Genomic DNA, 21,139 nt, shown 5'->3' on the forward strand with positions numbered 1-21,139 from the left:
TATACTAGTATTCGCCTCGAGGGTGAATAGTCTCGACGAACGTACTTGGAAACCGATAAATCTTCCGCGACGCGAATTTTTCTTGAGAAACTTGTCCTAACAAACTTGTTCAAATATACCTTACGGAATGTACTTTGTTTCGGATCGAGATCCTCGTTTCACTTCTAGATTTCGGAGTGCCTTACAAAAAGCCTCGGGACCACGTTTAGACATGAGTACCGCGTACCATCCAAAACCCGACGGACCGAACAAACATACGATTCAAACCTTGGAAACCGTAATACGAATTTGTGTTACCAACTTCAAACCACTTGAGAAAAGTCTTGCCTTTAACCAGAATCTCTTACCACGATAGTTATCATTCGATTCTTAACGTCACACCTTTTGAAACCACATGTGACCGGAAACGTCATTCTCTTTTGTCGAACAAAGTAAACGATGATCAATTCACCGGGGCCGAGTTTATTCATGAGCAACTGAGAAAATTTATTCATATTCAAGAAAGACCCAACACGACTCGTAGTCGCCCAGAGAGCTTGCCAATGTTAGACGTAAACCTTTCGAGTTCCATGTGGGAAACCGCGTCACGTTAGAAGTCGCACCTTGAGGAGGTGTAAACCGTTTCGGGAAACATAGGAATGCTAAATCCGCGATATACTAATCCTTTTTGAAACCATGGAGCGTATTGTACCCGTTGCTTGTCATCTAGATTTTCCGACTCATTTGAGTCTCCGTTCATCCTACATAGAACCTGAAGACGTAACTTGCTATTCCCTTCGATGAGCTTGCTATCGATGGTACACTCCACTTCCTAGGAGAACCGGTTGAAATTATGAATCGTGAAAGCAAACTTCAATCCAACGTAAAAATCCCGACCGTCGAAGTTCGTTGAAATGCCCAAGGACGTACCTTCACTTATCCGTAGAATTTACAACGCAAGATCTCGAGGAAGATTCAACAACTACTACTTCCAACTAAATTTCGGGACGAAATTTCTTTTGAGGTGTGGATAATGTAACATCCCGCGTTTTTCCGTTAAATTTATTTTAACACCGTCTTTTTTTTTTAAAATAATATCCCTCGTTATTTAATTTTAACGTCACCCGTTTACACGAGCGTTTTTAAAATATTCGTTTGGTTAATTCCCGCACCCGCTTTGAAACTCGAGGGACCAAAGTTGCAAAGGGGCCTAACTAGTGACTAGGTCAACTAGTCAAACCCCATCTCATCCATTCATTATCACCACCCACCTTCATCCTTCCCTTTCTCTCTACTTCTCATTTTTGAACACAAACCCCAACTTCATAAAATCATCATCTAAATTCGGGATTGGAAGCAAACTTCAAAACAAATTACATTTTCGTGATCCTCTCTTCATCCTCTACATTTTGATACAAATTTCATCAAGTTTGGGTAACTTTCTAAAAACTCTAGATTTCTATAAATTCGTGTTTTTGACTTGAAATTGTGTTAGTTAGTGTCTATGGCTCGTGTCTAGCATGAATATATGTTTTGTTTGCTCGATTTGTTGATTTGAGTAACTAGTTTGAACTTTTGAAGTGGGTTAGCTTAATCTTTGATTTTGGATGATTAAAAGTTGTTTAATTGTTAAAGTTCATGTTTTAATTGTGTTACTAGTATCATTAGCTACATTTTGATGTGTAGGTTGATTAAGAAAACTTCAAAAACTTGATTAAGGATTTTGTGATGTTTGACTAGGGTTTGATAGTTCTTGACATGAACTTTTGATGCTTGAATGCCATGAAATGTTAATTGTTAGTGTTTAGTAGTAATGTATGCTTCATTACCTTCAAAACGGCATATCATATGTGTGAATTGGATTCCCAAAACTTAAAATGCGATTGATGAACTTGAAACTTTGAAAATGGACTTTTATTGATCACTTAATGAGATTTCGGCTATTGTAAATGATGTTTGTGATTGATGAATTGTGTTTAGTTGTATTCCTTGTAAAAATATCTTTCCGATGATATAAGACACATGTTTTGGGTGTTTGCGGGTCAAGAATTGGGTTGGAAGGAGTTTTGGTTCGCGCATACTTTGAAAAACAGAAAAGGGTCTGCCCAGATGGTGGCGCGGCGCGCCCCATCCCCGCGCGGCGCGCGAACTGGCCTGGCCAGATTCTGCTCATTATGTCCCTTTTCACGTGAAATGTTTGACTAGCTATCGATCTCCGATTCACATGAAACTTGTTCTAATATACTTGTATATGAATAACTAGCATAGAAAAATAGTCCGGGACCCGACCCGAACGTGTTGACTTTTTTGTTGACTTTGACCAAGTTTGACTTTTAGTCAAACTTAACCAAACTTTTATGCAATCGTTCTAACATGCTTTTATACGTGATTCTTGTATGAAACTTGACAAATTGATTCACATGCTATATTTAATCGAGTCGTAACGAGCCATAGGACTAATTGAACACATTTCACCCGACCTTGTATCGTAACCGGTTAATTGACACAACTTACTTGTTTAGGTCAAGGCTAAGCAACTTTCATGCATACGTTACTTTGTGAAGTACTTTTATACTCGTGCACTCGAGGTGAGATCATAGTCCCACCTTTTCAACAACTTTTATTCTTTTAAATCGTGGGCTGAGAAACATATACATTACATACTTATATACATTTCACATGTATATATACTTTTCATACTTTTATACTTTGAACACAAATACGAATACAAAGATACAGACGAGTTAGAACAAAAGTCCTCAATCCAATTATCATTAGTTCCACTTGCAGGGTGTAAGTGTAAGCGAGTGATTATGTTGTGTGGCCATACGGGTTTAACGAACCCTCATTCAGACGGTTCGCTACCGTTAGTGGATGAAATATAATTTCAACGTGCATAGTGTATGTTCTAACACTATATTCAAAATTCAGAGGGAAGATTCAGTTAAGCTTTGGTAATTGGGTGCTCGCAATACAAACTACATTCTTCGGAATAAATACGATTTGGATAATCATCTATACAAACTATTGTGGTTCAAAATATACTTTTACAAATACATTTATGATCTCACCAACGTTTTTCGTTGACAGTTTTCTACATGTTTTCTCAGGTTCATACTTGGCTACTTGATACATGCTTCCGCACTCTTTGATTACTTGATTGGAGTCAACCATGCATGCATACGCTAGGGATAGCACTTTTGGATTCAAACTTTTGTTTACATACTTACGCTATTTATAGCAACTGTGTTTTTAAACTAATTATGTCGCAAGTTATTTCATTTATACTTTATGACTTTTGTAAACTTAGACTTGTTGTCGAACGGTTTTGTAAACTAAACTTGCAAGTCTTGTACCTTTCAAATGAATGCGACATAATTTTGGTCAAACGAGTCTCATATAGGGACTACGACCACGCAACGGGACCTAAGTTAACGGCACCGTCAATAACGGTTTTGGTCGGGTCGTTACAAAATCTGTGAAAGTGAGTTATAGTCCCACTTTTAAAATCTAATATTTTTGGGATGAGAATACATGCAGGTTTTATAAATGATTTACAAAATAGACACAAGTACGTGAAACTACATTCTATGGTTGAATTATCGAAATCGAATATGCCCCTTTTTATTAAGTCTGGTAATCTAAGAATTAGGGAACAGACACCCTAATTGACGCGAATCCTAAAGATAGATCTATTGGGCCTAACAAACCCCATCCAAAGTACCGGATGCTTTAGTACTTTGAAATTTATATCATATCCGAAGGGTGTCCCGGAATGATGGGGATATTCTTATATATGCATCTTGTTAATGTCGGTTACCAGGTGTTCACCATATGAATAATTTTTATCTCTATTTATGGGATGTGTATTGAAATACGAAATCTTGTGGTCTATTATTATGATTTGATATATATAGGTTAAACCTATAACTCACCAACATTTTTGTTGACATTTTAAGCATGTTTATTCTCAGGTGATTATTAAGAGCTTCCGCTGTCGCATACTTAAATAAGGACGAGATTTGGAGTCCATGCTTGTATGATATTGTGTAAAAACTGCATTCAAGAAACTTATTTTGTTGTAACATATTTGTATTGTAAACCATTATGTAATGGTCGTGTGTAAATAGGATATTTTAGATTATCATTATTTGATAATCTACGTAAAGCTTTTTAAACCTTTATTGATGAAATAAAGGTTATGGTTTGTTTTAAAATGAATGCAGTCTTTGAAAAATGTCTCATATAGAGGTCAAAACCTCGCAACGAAATCAATTAATATGGAACGTTTTTAATCAATAAGAACGGGACATTTCAAATAATACCCACGTACATTACCCATAACCTCCATAGTTATAACCCATAATTTCCTTAGCTCGATCCCGCTTGAAAACCCATTTTGAAAGTGACACGCTCATGACTTCGTCGTAGTATTTTATGTATAATAATACTACTAATAATAATAATAAGGTTAATAATAATAATAATATTAATCTTAATCTTAATAATAATAATAATAATAATAATAATAATAATAATAATAATAATAATAATAATAATATATATATATATATATATATAATAATACGGAGGAAGAAAGATATATGTGTGTGTGACAGAAAACTGAACTCGATCAAATTTATAGGTGTTTGCTGATTCTGGTTCCCATGCGATCGCATGGGCTTCCAGTGCAAATGCCATGCGATCGCATGGCCTGTCTGGACAGCTCACATCTGATTTGTTTTGTAGTTCGTCGACATATTTAAATATATTATATATAATATATATAATTTAAATTAATTAATTATATATTATATTATATTCTCGTGTATAGGTGACTTGTAATTTTTATTCCGATAAGTCGTACGTCGTCACTCGACTTATGTCCCGGTTTTGGTTTTTTGAATGTCCCTTCGTACGCTAAGAAAACTCGCTCTTTACGTTTCGTGACTCATACCTTTGTCAAATTATAGACTTAAATTATCCATAAACTATACCATTCGAAATATAACTTATACATTTGAGTGTTTTGGTCATTTACTTCTATAAATCATCTTCTCGTTATTTGTTAATATATATGATAACAAATCATTTTATAACCAAGTTAATATTATATTTTATCGTATTGTTAAATATATATTTTCAATATTAATAAATACGTTTTAAAATACATATCGCAAATTATTCATATATCTAATTCCAACAGTTAATATTCCTTATTATTGTATGTGTCTAAATTACGTTATTTAAACAAACACTTTACCATTTATTCCGAATACCGTTAAAAATGAATGATTTCCCAAATCAACATGGGTCTTACAATAGAGACCCGTAATAATATCATAATCCTTAAGGGACTCAATAAATATCTTTTATTCAATCATTTGGCATAATCTTTTAACTCCGTAGTTAAATATATCAATCAGATAATCAAACCAATAAGTTTAATGCACAGTATCATATACTCAACACTCTGTTACGTTTTCTAGTTATAGTATGTATGTATATATATATATATATATATATATATATATATATATATATATATATATATATATGTGTGTGTGTGTGTGCGTGCGTGCGTGCGTGTGTGTGTGTGTATCTATTTACATATAATTGTTCGCGAATCGTTACAATCAAAGGGTAATTGAACATATGAAAGTAGTTCAAAAAAAATATTTGAGATTCAGTTTTACAGACTTTGCTTATCGTGTCGGAAACGTTAATCATACAAAGATTAAGTTTAAATTTGGTCAAAAATTTTCGGGTCATCACAGGAAGGGCGCTCTATTCTCGAATTTGCTGTAGCTCATGATTTGATTATGGTGAATTCGTTCTTTAGGAAGACTGTTGCGCAGTTAGCAACTTTCCATAGCTGGGGTCATAGTACCCAGATTGACTATTTGTTAATTAACAGAGGAGATCTTAGGACTTGTGAAGACTGTAAGGTCCTGACTGACTTGACTTGCTCCTCCCAACACAGATTGTTGGTCATGGATTTGGTTCTTCGGAGACGGGCCACCAAGAGTGTGAGGCTCGTCCAACCTAAAATCCTGTGGAGGAAGTTGAACGGAGAGAAGGCATACACTTTTAAAACTTCGGTGGTAGAAAAATTTGATGCAGAAGTTGAAATGATATCCTATGATGACGCAGATCACATGTGGAATCGTATGGCATCCACCATTAGAGAGGTAGCCAAGGAAGCTTTAGGTGTGGCAGTAGGAACTTCGAAAGGACACAAGTCTGATAGAGAATCATGGTGGCTTAGCGACAAGGTTCAAATCAAAGTCGCGCTTAAGCAATTAAGTTTAGGGAGCTCACCACTTGTCGGGAAGGGACCCCGGCGGATATAACTAGGGCCGAAGAGAGATATAAAGAGGCCAAAAGAGAAGCTAAGAAGGCTGTAGCCCGTGCAAAGGATAAGGCATACGAAGATTTGTATAGGAAACTAAACACCAAAGAGGGAGCAAATGATATTTATAGGATAGCCAAAGCTAGGGAGCGAAGGCGTAGGGATATAGATAACATCAAGTTTATCAAAGATGAAGCTGGTCAAACCTTAGTACAGGAAGATGAAATTAGGAAAAGATGGGGAGGGTATTTCTCATCTCTTTTCATTGGGGGAAGACCCGGGTGTTCTGGAGATCTGCAAGACTCTGATATAGAACAATCCCAGAACAACATGGATTGTGGGAGGATCAATGAAGAGGAAGTACGAGCGGCATTACGAAAGATGGGGAGAAATAAATCTGTAGGACTGGACCAGATCCCCATTGAGGTGTGGTGTGATGACCCGGAAAATTTTGACTAATTTAAACCAATTCTCTATATGATTTAATATTATGTAAATATACATATATATATATATATATATATATATATATATATATATATATATATATATATATATATATATATATATATATATATATATATTATAAGATGTACAAGTAGAACGCTAATTGCTACTGTAAAAACAACTTTACTACAGTAAAACACTATTTGCTACAGTAAACACTATTTGCTACAGTAAGCACTATTTGCTGCAGTAAACACTATTTGCTGCAGTAAACACTATTTGCTACAGTAAACACTATTTGATGTCGACGAACTAGCAAACAAAATCGAAAAAGACGGCCATGCGATCGCATGGCAAAAACACTGAAAACTCATGCGATCGCATGAGCTACAGTAAATGAAAAGGTACTATAAAAATGCCAGTTTGCTCGACGGATTCTCACATATTTTCTTCTTCTATATTCAATATTTATATTTATATTATAATTATAATTATAATTTTAAATTTAAGTTTAATAATAATAAGGTATATACAAGGGTATTTTTAATTCGGGTTTCAAACCGTTTTAAGCTAAGAAAATATTGGGTATTGTTCGGGGTATTGTTCTTGAATCCAAGGTCAACCATACAGTCGTCTACCATCATTAAGTTTACACAATTTGCCTACAATATTGAGTCTCAATATTGAACTATGAGTTATAGTCTCCCTTTTTAAATACTTTAAATATTTTTGGGCTGAGAATACATGCAATTTATTTTAAACGCAATAAGACACAAGTACATACAAAATTCTACACTGAGTTAAACCGAAAATCCCTTAGCTTTGGTAACTAGTAGCTGCCAGTACATAGGATATGGACTGGTGGGCGCGAATAATTGTATATGGATCCATAGGACTTGACATCCCCGTCCGAGCTAGAGCGCTAGCCTTTTAACGGACGTATGTTATTTGAGTTTAAGACACGTTGGTTTGCGTGTATTAAAACGAATGGGGTAATTATCACTATAGCATTAAATTTAGTTACCAGGGTGCTCTGTTACGTAGAATCTATTGATAAACTTTTGATGAAATCTTGTGGTCTATCTTTATATATGTTTATGACTCAGCAATTAAACCTATAACTCACCAACATTCGTGTTGACTTTTTAGCATGTTTTATTCTCAGGTCCTTAGAATGCTTCCGCTGTGATGTGCTTGTTACCTGCATGGAGTCTCTCATGCTTTGTACAATGTTTATTGCATTCAAAATAAAACTGCGTTGTGTAATAAATAATTGGACTGTGATGTCAACCTGTAAATTAAAGACTTATGTATTTCGGGGTTTTGCTTATACCTAAGCACTCGCCCACATGTTTATAACTTTCTATGTTTAGAAAGTCACTTATTTTAATGAATGCAATATTTTATCAAAACGTATCATATAGAGGTCAAAACCTCACTGTGGAATCAATGATTAACGTGCTGCGTCAATAGCGATTTTGGGTCGTTACAGTTGGTATCCGATCTTGAGGTCATAGGGAACCAGAAATTACATTAGTGTGTTTAACTGGTAATTGTTAGGATGCATTAGTGAGTCTGGACTATGACCATATATGTTTTTACTGATTTTTGCTTATTATTTGGTCAAAAACATTATATGTGATATATTTATATGCTAACGTAACTGTTGTTTCAATTATGTGATAGATGACTTCTTCTAATCCTATCATTTTGTATGACTCGGAATCGGACACTGAATCTATTCTATCCACAACTGAAAAAGGCGTTCCAATACCTATTAAAGAAGAAATTGTGTTAGCCGGGGAATCTCAACTCCCGGTAAACCCAGAGGAGGTTCCAGCTCCACCCAACTCTAGTTTTCCGGAGCCACAGTATCGTTGGCATGACCCCATGATCCCTGAAGTAAACGAGGATCGTCCATTTCTAAACAAATATGGACATTGGTCCAGATATACCGCCGACGGGCGGGTTGTGCCGATTACGCCTGGCAGATTTCGGTTCATGACCACCGGTATATATTCTCGCAGTTCGTCATCATATTCTCCTACACATGACTCAAACAGTTCGTCATTAGACGAGATCAGTAAGGAGGAGGATTTCGCTAATGAAATAAAAGAGATCACTAAGGAGACATTCCAACTTGCTATAGATAATAAAAACAACCACAATAATAAAAAGTCCTTAATTATTAAAAAGGAACATGACCATTCGATCCGTAACCACCCTTATTGTATTAAACCCACTGAGGCAACGGGTACCTCAAAACCCCAACCAAAAATAAAATACACTGCCAGAATGTCTGTTGGACCATGTGCACACAAACAATTGGCAGAGAGAACCAAATGGGAAGAAGTTTCTGATAGTTCTGAATAAACGACCTCGCAACCATAAATCTTCCATGCGCTATTCTATTGCTTATGTGTGCTACTCTATCTTGTTATGTAAAATAAGCATATGTAAAATATCAGTATTGTATGGTATTGTATTATTTTGGTTTATTAATAATAAATGCATGGAATGATTATTTGTAGTAATATTCTTATTATTATTATTACATAATAATGTAGTAACTCGCTATAATTTTTCATAGTGGAATATTATTAGGATTTTAGTAGTTAATTCCTTGTACTAGCTATTATGTATGAACTTAACGGGTAGGTAATACCCTAGAAATAATTATAAAATGCTAATAAGAAGAAAAAGCTTTTATAATAATCGGTTCATATTATTAATATGCTACGATTAACTATTGACAACTCATTTTACCTATAATATTCTATATGATTAAATTATATCTGTTGTGTTTATTGAAGAAACATGTCTCAAATGTCGGATGCTGAGTTTGAGCAACTAGTCGAGAAACGTGTGAATGAAAGAATTGCTGCAGCCGAGGCAGCAAAAGCAACAGCCGAAGTAGCAGCCAAAGCAATAGCCGTAAACACAAACTCACGAAACGGATGCTCATACAAAACTTTTCAAGGATGCAAACCACAGACGTTTAGTGGAATCGAGGGACCAGTCGGTCTAACCCGATGGTTTGAAAAGATGTAGTCCGTTTTCAAAATCAGTAATTGTGCGAACGGAGACAAGTCAAAGTATGCTTCGTGCACGTTGCAAGACGGTGCACTTACTTGGTGGAACAATTATGCTAAAGTAGAAGGAATAGATACGGCATATGATATCTCTTGGGAAGAACTGAAAAAGATGCTAATCGAGGAGTACTGTCCTCAAAACGAGATCAAAAAAATGGAATCTGAGTTACGTAATCTGAAGGTTATCGGCGCGAATCTCAATAACTATGAAAAGCGTTTCATGGAACTAGCCTTGTTGTGTCCCGAATTGGTGCCAAACGAGAAACGAAAGATAGAAATGTATATTGACGGTTTATCGATCAATATCAAAGGAAATGTTACATCATACAAACCAAATACGATGCAGGAAGCCATGACAATGGCACACCAACTCATGGACCAGATCACAGAGAGTTCGATTAAGGCACCAATTACCGAAGTCAAGACAACTGAAGGAAAGAGGAAATGGGAAGACTATAAGGGCAAAAGTACTCAACTGAAGAAACAAGAAACTTTTAAAGGTAAACAAGATGGGGCAACTGCTAGTCCAAACTATAAGGGACCTCATCCGTTCTGCAAAAGATGTTACACACATCATGCAGGTTATTGTCAAGTGGTCTGTGATAAGTGCAACAAGAAAGGACATGTGGTGAAAGATTGTTATGCCACCGTTTCTGAAGTAAAGACAAAACTGACCGATGTCAAGAAATGTTATGGATGCGGGAAGTCTGGTCACTTTATAAATCAATGCCCTGATAAGGAGAAGAACAAAGAACCCGCACGTGGGAGGGCATTTAATGTTAGTACCAGTGAAGCACGTGAGGATCCTAATCTTGTCACGGGTACGTTTACCGTTAATAATCAACTAGCTTCTATTATGTTTGATACGGGTGCTGATAGAAGTTATATGTGTAAAGACTTTAGTTCTAAACTAAAATGTGCATCATTGCCTCTAGACGATAAATATACTATTGAATTAGCTAATGGTAAACTGATAAAAGCCGATAAAATTTGCCATGGTTGCGAAATAAATCTCGCTGGTGAAACCTTCAAAATCGATTTGATACCAGTAGAATTAGGAAGTTTTGAAGTTTTGACGTAATTGTTGGCATGGACTGGATGTCCAAAACAAAAGCGGAAGTTGTTTGCACTGAGAAAGCAATTCGCATCCCTCGTAAGGATGAAACGTCATTAATTATTTATGGGGAGAAGAGCAACTCAAAGCTGAACTTTATCAGCTGTATAAAGGCCCAGAAACTTATAAGAAAATGTTGTTATGCTATTCTGGCACACATAAAGAAGATCGATACTGAAGAAAGAAGCATTAATGATATGCCGGTTGTAAGAGAATATCCCGGAGTATTTCCAGAAGAATTACCGGGGCTACCTCCACACAGATGTGTAGAATTCCAGATTGATCTCATACCAGGAGCCGCACCTGTAGCCCGATCCCCATATAGACTTGCACCTTCAGAAATACAAGAATTACAAGACCAGTTGCAAGAATTATCGGACCGTGGATTTATTCGTCCCAGTTTTTCACCTTGGGGTGCTCCTATTCTGTTCGTCAAGAAGAAGGATGGATCTATGAGAATGTGCATAGATTACCGAGAATTAAACAAATTAACGATCAAGAATCGGTACCCATTACTGAGGATTGATGATTTGTTTGATCAATTGCAAGGATCAAGTGTTTATTCCAAGATTGATCTACGCTCCGGATATCATCAGCTGAGAGTGAAGGAAGAAGATATTCCTAAAACCGCATTCAGAACCCGTTACGGTCACTATGAATTTCTAGTCATGCCTTTTGGATTAACTAATGCTCCAGCAGTATTCATGGATCTAATGAATCGCATCTATAGACCGTATTTAGACAAATTTGTCATTGTTTTTATCGATGACATATTGATTTACTCGAAGAAAAAGGAAGAACATGAGCAACACTTAAGACTGGTACTAGAGATACTCAAGAAAGAAGAATTGTACGCAAAATTTTCGAAGTGTGATTTCTGGTTACAAGAAGTACAATTTTTGGGCCATGTTGTCAGTAAACATGGAATTAAAGTTGACCCCGCCAAGATCGAAGCCATTAGTAAATGGGAAACACCGAAGCCTCCAACACAAATCCGCCAATTCTTAGGTCTTGCTGGTTACTACCAAAGATTCATTCAAGATTTCTCTAGAATCTCCAAACCCTTAACTACATTGACTCAAAAGGGAAAGAAGTATGATTGGTCCACGGAACAGGAATCCTCATTCCAGTTATTAAAGAAGAAGTTAACGTCTGCACCCATTTTGTCATTACCGGAAGGAAATGATGATTTCGTGATCTATTGTGACGCATCGCGCCAAGGTTTAGGATGTGTATTAATGCAACGCACAAAAGTTATCGCATATGCCTCACGACAACTAAAAATTCATGAAAAGAACTATACGACGCACGATTTGGAACTTGAAGCAGTAGTTTTTGCACTCAAAATATGGAGACACTACCTATATGGCACCAAGTGTACAGTGTACACTGACCATAAGAGTCTTCAGCATATTTTTGATCAAAAACAACTCAATATGAGGCAACGTCGCTGGGTAGAGTTGTTAAATGATTACGATTGTGAAATCCGTTACCAACCCGGAAAGGCTAATGTTGTAGCTGATGCCCTAAGTCGAAAAGAAAGAGTAAAACCTCTTAGGGTCCGAGCTTTGAATATTACAATTCGTACTGATCTCACAAAGCAAATTCAAGCAGCATAGTTAGAGGCTTTAAAAGAAGAAAATGAAAAAGGCAAAATGAGCAGAGGGTTAGAAAAACAGCTTGAAGAAAAAGCCGATGGAACCCTGTATTTTGCTGATAGGATATGGGTACCAAAACATGGTAATCTAAGGCAACTAGTACTGGATAAAGCACACAAAACGAGGTACTCAATTCACCCAGGAAATGGGAAAATGTACCACGATCTCAAGAAGTTTTATTGGTGGCCTAATATGAAGACAGAAATTGCTACTTATGTAAGCAAATGTTTGACGTGTGCAAAGGTCAAAGCTGAGCACCAAAAGCCGTCAGGATTACTGCAACAACCAGAAATTCCGCAGTGGAAATGGGAAAGAATAACCATGGATTTCATTACAAAATTGCCAAGGACTACAAGTAGTCATGATACTATTTGGGTGATAGTTGATCGTCTAACTAAATCTGCTCACTTTCTACCAATAAAGGAGACAGACAGTATGGAGAAATTAGCACGCCTATATTTGAAGGAAGTAGTTTCCAGGCATGGTGTACCTATCTCCATCATATCTGATCGTGACACCCGATTCACAGCACGTCTCTGGCAGTCATTACAAAAAGCATTGGGAACTCGATTAGATATGAGCACCGCTTATCACCCACAGACAGATGGTCAAAGTGAAAGAACAATACAAACATTGGAAGACATGTTACGGGCATGCGTGATTGACTTTGGAACCAGTTGGGATCGACACTTACCGTTGGCAGAATTTTCATACAATAACAGCTATCATACGAGCATCAACACAGCGCCATTTGAAGCACTTTACGGTAGAAAGTGCAGATCTCCTATCTGTTGGAGTGAAGTAGGAGAAAGACAACTTACTGGACCAGAAATTATTCACGAAACCACCGAAAAGATCATTCAAATACAACAGCGATTGAAAACGGCCATGAGTCGCCAAAAGAGTTATGCTGATGTAAGAAGAAAACCGCTAGAATTTCAAGTGGGCGACAAAGTCATGTTGAAAGTGTCACCCTGGAAAGGCATTGTACGATTCGGTAAACGAGGAAAGCTAAGTCCTAGGTACGTAGGACCCTTTGAAATCACCGAAAGAATTGGAGCAGTTGCTTATCGATTAAGGCTACCACAAGAACTTAGTAGTGTTCATGACACATTTCACGTGTCAAATTTGAAGAAATGTTTAGCTGAAGAGGATGTCGTAATTCCTCTTGACGAAATACGAATCAATGATAAACTCCATTTTATCGAAGAACCTGTTGAAATCATGGACCGTGAGGTCAAACAATTAAAACAAAGCAAAATACCGATAGTTAGGGTTCGTTGGAACGCTAGACGAGGACCCGAGTTTACTTGGGAACGTGAGGATCAAATGAAGCAAAAGTATCCACATTTGTTCACTGATATCGCTCATAAAACAGGTACTACTCAAAATTTCGGGACGAAATTTTCTTTAACGGGGAGGTTATGTGATGACCCGGAAAATTTTGACTAATTTAAACCAATTCTCTATATGATTTAATATTATGTAAATATACATATATATATATATTATAAGATGTACAAGTAGAACACTAATTGCTACTGTAAAAACGACTTTGCTACAGTAAAACACTATTTACTACAGTAAACACTATTTGCTACAGTAAACACTATTTGCTACAGTAAACACTATTTGCTGCAGTAAACACTATTTGATATCGACGAACTAGCAAACAAAATCGAAAAAGGCGACCATGCGATAGCATGGCAAAAACACTGAAAACTCATGCGATCGCATGAGCTACAGTAAATGAAAATGTACTATAAAAATGCCAGTTTGCTCGACGGATTCTCACATATTTTTCTTCTTCTATATTCAATATTTATATTTTAATTATAATTATAATTTTAAATTTAAGTTTAATAATAATAAGGTATATACAAGGGTATTTTTAATTCGGGTTTCAAACCGTTTTTAGCTAAGGAAATATTGGGTATTGTTCGGGGTATTGTTCTTGAATTCAAGGTCAACCATACAGTCGTCTACCATCATTACGTTTACGCAATTTGCCTACAATATTGAGTCTCAATATTGAACTGTGAGTTATAGTCTCCCTTTTTAAATACTTTAAATATTTTTGGGCTGAGAATACATGCAATTTATTTTAAACGCAATAAGACACAAGTACATACAAAATTCGACACTGATTTAAACTGAAAATCCCTTAGCTTTGGTAACTAGTAGCTGCCAGTACATAGGATATGGACTGGTGGGCGCGAATAATTGTATATGGATCCATAGGGCTTGACATCCCCGTCCGAGCTAGAGCGCTAGCCTTTTAACGGACGTATGTTATTTGAGTTTAAGACACGTTGGTTTGCGTGTATTAAAACGAATGGGGTAATTATCACTATAGCGTTAAGTTTAGTTACCAGGGTGCTCTGTTACGTAGAATCTATTGATAAACTTTTGATGAAATCTTGTGGTCTATCTTTATATATGTTTATGACTCGAGCAATTAAACCTATAACTCACCAACATTCGTGTTGACTTTTTAGCATGTTTTATTCACAGGTCCTTAGAATACTTCCGCTGTGATGTACTTGTTGCCTGCATGGAGTCTCTCATGCTTTGTACAAAGTTTATTGCATTCAAAATAAAACTGCGTTGTGTAATAAATAATTGGACTGTGATGTCAACCTGTAAATTAAAGACTTATGTATTTCGGGGTTTTGCTTATACCTAAGAACTCGCCTACATGTTTATAACTTTCTATGTTTAGAAAGTCACTTATTTTAATGAATGCAATATTTTATCAAAACGTATCATATAGAGATCAAAACCTCACTGTAGAATCAATGATTAACGTGCTGCGTCAATAGCGATTTTGACCGGTCGTTACATGTGGCGGTGCCTTGGCGAGGATGGTGTTAGGTGGTTGACTTGTCTTTTCAATATGACGTTTCGAAGCACTAAAATGCCTATGGAATGGAGACTAAGCGAGACTATCCCCATCTATAAGAACAAGGGGGATGCCCAAATCTGCGATAATTATAGAGGCATAAAACTACTTAGTCATACTATGAAGCTTTGGGAGAGAGTGATTGAGACTAGACTTTGACGCATAACAAAGATTTCGGAGAACCAATTTGGTTTCATGCCAGGGCGCTCTTCGATAGAGGCAATCCATATCATTAGGAACCTGATGGAGAAGTATAGAGAAAAGCAACAGAACTTAGAGATGGTTTTCATAGACTTGGAAAAGGCCTACGATTGCGTTCCACGAAACTTGATTTGGAAGACTCTTAATGGTAGAAGTATCCCGAGTAAATATATTAGTGTTATTAGGGATATGTATGAAGGGGCGAAGTCTTGCGTTCGAACACCAGTGGGAAGTACCGAAGCTTTCCCAATAGAAGTAGGCCCGCATCAGGGATCTGTCCTTAGCCCTTTTCTTTTCGCTTTGATCCTTAACGAGCTTTCTCATGGGATACAAGAGTGTATCCCTTGGTGCTTGATTTTTGCCGATGATATTGTGCTTGTTTCCGAATCTAAGGAGGAGCTTAATAGAAGACTAGAGCAATGGAGGGTGGCCTTAGAAAGCAATGGTCTAAAAATTAGTAGACAAAAAATGGAATATCTTAGATGTGATTTCCATAGGAACGATGATGAACAAGAGGATGGAGTGAACATATGCATTGGAGACCAGATCCTGCATCCACAAACTTCGTTTAGATACCTAGGCTCGATACTCCACAAATCGAGGAGGATAGATGAGGATGTGTCCCACCGCATTAAGGTAGGGTGGGTAAAGTGGAGAGCAGCGACTGGAGTCTTATGCAACAAGAAGACACCCTTTAAGCTGAAAGTGAAATTCTTCAAGGTGGCAATTAGACCTGCCATGCTATACGGATCAGAGTGTTGGCCATTGACGAAGGCGCAAGAGAGAAGGATGGAGGTGGCGGAGATGAGGATGCTTAGGTGGACGTGCGGTAAAACCATGTTGGATATGATTCCAAATTGTGTTTTTAGGGAGAACTTGAAAGTTAGAAGCATTATCGACAAGCTAAGAGAAGAACGACTTCGATGGTTTGGGCATGTGAGAAGGTGACCTCATACTGCAACTGTTAGGAGGGTCGAGGCACTTACGGTTGACGGTGTAAGGAGAAGGGGTAGACCCACACGTAGGTGGGAGGATAGAATAAAGCTTGACTTGAAGGAGCTTTTATTGACCGAGGACATGACTTCTGATAGGAATGCGTGGAGGACTAAAATTAGAATAGACGAGTAGGTTTTGGTACGTATGTGTGTATGTGGGTATGTGGGTCTTTGTTATTGTGTGTTTGTGTCTTCTTTTAATGTGATCTACGCATGAATGTTTATGTATGTTTGTTTCTTCGTGCATAATGTTTTTTCGTTGTTTTTTACCAGGACCCCCTCTTGGTAATTGGGTAGGTTCTTGTGTGCAGGTATGTAGGTTTATGTATGGATGTATGTGTTTGTATGTACGCATATTTAGGGTTTAGGGTATGGATGCTTGCATACTTTTGTGTGTGTGTGTTCCTGGGTATGCATGTATACGCTTGTTTGTATGTGTGCATTTATGGTTGCATTAGGTATCTTTATGAACGTATGTTCGTTTGTTCTCGTATGTATATATGCGTATGTAGGTAGGTTAATGTGTATGTTTGTATGTATGTATGCGTGAAGGGGTGTATGTATGTTCGCAGGTGTGTTCCATGTATGTATATTTTAAGTATGTTTCGGTTAGGATGTAGGTATATAGGTATGTATATATGGATGTATGTATTTATGTATTTATGTATGTATGTATGTATATATATATGCTTAGGTATGTCTATGGTGTTTGTGGGTGTGTATGTATGTGGGTGCTTAGGTGTATGTGGGTGTATATGTATGTATGTATGTTTGTATGTTTGTTTGCATGCTTGTATGTAGATGTGTATGCATAGGTGTGTCTATGGTTATTAGTATGTGGTCATATATGGTTATTGTTCTTTTAGTGTAGCATTTCTTGATATGGCTTGAGCACCGCACAACAGTCTAAGGTACGTTTTCATATATATATATATATATATATATATATATATATATATATATATATATATATATATATATATATATATATATATATATATATATGTATATATATATATAAGTTACGGCTCTATTAAATGAGGCAAGAGCAAGCGTCAATTTATTGGCGTTGATATCGGCTAAAAAGTCACGTTTTCACCCCGGTATTAAGGCCCAAAAACAAGAAAGATTCGAACTTTGTCGGCAAAATACCTACTTTGTCAGTTAGAATTGAAGAACAAGTAATTACGAAGACGGAGCAAAAAGAATCAAGAGAATCGGAGCTAAAACGAAGATTCTAGAGCGAAAACGGTGAAAGACAAGAAATAAAGTTACGATCCAGGGAATTCAGGCTGACCAGCAAGCCATACGGCCTGCCATACGGCCTGCCAGTATGGAAACGGCCTGCCATATACGTGCCACCACACGAGCCACCAAACGGCCTACCTTGCATACGGCCTGCCAAACGGCCTGCCAGGCGTATTTGGCAAATTTTCAAGTCTATTTAAAGTGTCTTTGTCATTCATTCCAAAACACACTTCAATTCACTTCTTTCTCTCTCTTGTACAATATTAGTCATACTTTCAAGGTCTTCTCACCTCCGAGCGGGAAATTAAGTACCCGGAGGCGAACGCTGAATATTGTATTAGGAGCAGTCTGGAGTCTTGAAGTTGTCACTTTTGTATTCGAAACTCGTTTAATCTACTGGTACTTCTATCCTTTATCTTATATAATATTTTATGATATTATTGCCATGATTAGCGAGTAGTTATCTTTAGTGTATGCTATGATGTAAGTAGTTATAATGCCGAAATAATATTATGGTCTGTGTATGCTGTTGAAATGCTTTCCGATTATGCTTTAAACTCAATCGCTTTTCAAACTAATAGAACGTAGTTATAGGCTCTGTTATTGGGAAGTCGCGAACTCCGATTCAGAGTACACTATCTGTGTCACCCCTTGGTAAGAGAAGTCTCTCGGATACAATGTAAGATCGACCGAGGCACACCGGTTGTAGTAAGTCTATCGAGCTTTGGATTCCGACTGAGGACTCTTTCGTAGTGAAACATCTGACTAGACCCTTAGTACATTGTCGGTCCCCGACCATGCTAGTGTAGTCACCAAGCATATAAACTTCGTACGTTCACGCTGAAGCACAACGATTGTTGTAAGCTGTACCTCTGCTAAGTAAGGCCATAGAACACGGTTAGTGTTGACCAGTACACTGCACCATAACGCGGTCTCAAGCATTGCACCCCGCTTGAGGGATTCTTAGTTAATTAAGGAACTGTTTGTTTAGACACATAAAGGATTGGACCGTTAGGATAACCGAACGTGTTCATGGAAGTCAGACTCGACTTGGCCATGGTGTTCTTTATAGTTAAACTCTTTTTAAGGGCCTAACTATCTTTTACCAATCATTAACGAAAGCATTGAAGCACATCACATCTCTCGGATATGGTAAACCATGTATTCTATTATGCTTAAGAAAGTTTAGACCATTTTGGAATGTTAATACGTCACCCAACCGAGTCGCTCAATTGGATGAGCCGTCTGAACGTGTATGCCTGTAGTCAGACTGCACGGGCGTCGGGGGTAAGGGACGTTGCTGTCTATTCAGAATCTTCAAGCCTAACGCAGTACCCAGTGACATGTCTTATGACAGGGGCGTTTAGGACCAGTGTAATGAATACAGGGCCTCTGCTTATTCATGAGCCAGCATTCCATAATCTCGGCAGAATAACTGATGAAGTCATAGTATGCACTTACTTTAACCTTATCTGAATTACAAATTTTATCGCATTTACTTTATCTATCTTATAAATTAGAAAATCCCAAAATAAATATTCACTACTCCCTAACTATCTTAGGCTACAATATAGGTTCGATGTTACTGATATCTCAAAAATACGACTCTAGGTCATACTTTCCTTACTTATAAGGAGTAGTAAGATTTAGGCCCTGCTAAATATAAATTTAAAACAGTACCCTCTCCCACGAGTGGCTGATCCTGGCGAGCCACGGCCTAACGACACCGTGCAAATAAAAACCGTCCGTTTCGGTCATATCAGGAGATCTGCTAGTTTTTGGCGCCGCTGCCAGGGAACTGGTATCAGGCAATCCTGCTCTCTATCAAACTTATTCGCAAGCATTTAGTGGTGTCTAAGAAAGACAATTATACACGGACTTGGTTATTGGATTTTCCGAACAGTCGCCAATTATATTGGGACCAAAAGGATCCTGCCTCTCCGTAGTCGGCCTGGCCACTTGGTTTGTTGAATAGTTTGTGCGAAGCTTTGTTACCGAAATACGAGGGAATCAGTAGCCAGAACCAAAAACATATTCCACCATAGGATAGTTAGTTAATTAATTAGATTACTTTAGATTACTTTAGTTTACCTTAGATTAGATTACCTTAGATTACCTTAGATTAAATTAGATTACCTTAGAATTAGAATTAGATTAGTTTAGCTTATTATAGTTTAGCTTATTTGAGAAAAATTAAAAATAAAAAGGCATACCTAGTGTATGACCCAAACCCCATCTAGACCAAGGCCGTTGTTATTCGTACCTGATCCAGACGCAATAATCTCTAAAGCATGCAAGGAAGCACGAATCAGAAACCAAATGGCGTTAAGGGTTACTTTAGCAGAAAACACGAAACCCTCGATTGAAGGTCGAGGAGGACTAATCAGATTTCCAGAGATTCAAGGACACTCGTTCGAGTTAAAACATCACATCATCCAGCTCATTCAAAATAGCTGTCAGTTTCATGGATTACCGAATGACGATCCTAATTCTCACCTTGATAAATTCATATCTCTTTCGAACTCCTACGAACAGCCAGAGATAGGACAAGATATAGCCCGGCTATACTTGTTCCCCTATTCTCTCACTCATCATGCTCAAACTTGGTTTGAAGGACTGGAAAAAGATTCCATCACGTCATGAACGGAGATGGCGACTAAATTCCTAACAAAATATTTCCCTCCTTCTAAACAAACCAAACTGAAGAATGACATCATTAACTTCAAACAAAGTTATGATGAATCTCTTTACACTGCATGAGAGCGTTTCAAAACCCTGCTAAAGAAATGCCCTAATCACCAGTTAGAACGGTCAGCCCAAATCTGTACCTTCTACAATGGTCTTACGGTAAATCATAGGACGACGATCGATGCAGCAGCTCAGGGGAATCTGATGAATCAAACCGCAGATGAAGCATGGGAATTGCTTGAGAACATGACGATGCATCATCATGACTGGAACAGTGGTAAAACAACTTCATCATCTGCCCCACTCTCTGCACTTAATAATCAAACGGAGGCCATCAAATCCCTCACGGATAAGATGGAATCTCTTGCAAAGCAACTCGGAGAATTGAAGACTCAACCGCAGCAGGTTAATCAAGCTCAGGCTTGTGTTAATTGTACCAACTCGCAACCCACTGAAGACTATC

At 37.4% G+C, this 21,139-nt stretch overlaps 1 protein-coding gene and 1 non-coding gene across 2 annotated transcripts; one reads left to right on the forward strand and one right to left on the reverse strand.

Moving 5' to 3' along the window:
- The first annotated feature begins 5,801 nt into the window (after positions 1 to 5,801).
- Positions 5,802 to 6,332, forward strand: LOC139863525 (uncharacterized). The gene has a single exon (XM_071852150.1). It carries the CDS (start codon positions 5,802 to 5,804, stop codon positions 6,330 to 6,332), a length of 531 nt encoding a protein of 176 aa, XP_071708251.1.
- Positions 6,333 to 20,685: 14,353 nt separating this feature from the next.
- On the reverse strand, positions 20,686 to 20,792 carry LOC139865458 (small nucleolar RNA R71). The gene has a single exon (XR_011764977.1). It is a non-coding gene; the product is annotated as a small nucleolar RNA R71 (small nucleolar RNA).
- Positions 20,793 to 21,139: the final 347 nt, after the last annotated feature.

Source organism: Rutidosis leptorrhynchoides, chromosome 8 (assembly GCF_046630445.1).
Source record: "Rutidosis leptorrhynchoides isolate AG116_Rl617_1_P2 chromosome 8, CSIRO_AGI_Rlap_v1, whole genome shotgun sequence".
NCBI lineage: Eukaryota > Viridiplantae > Streptophyta > Magnoliopsida > Asterales > Asteraceae > Rutidosis > Rutidosis leptorrhynchoides.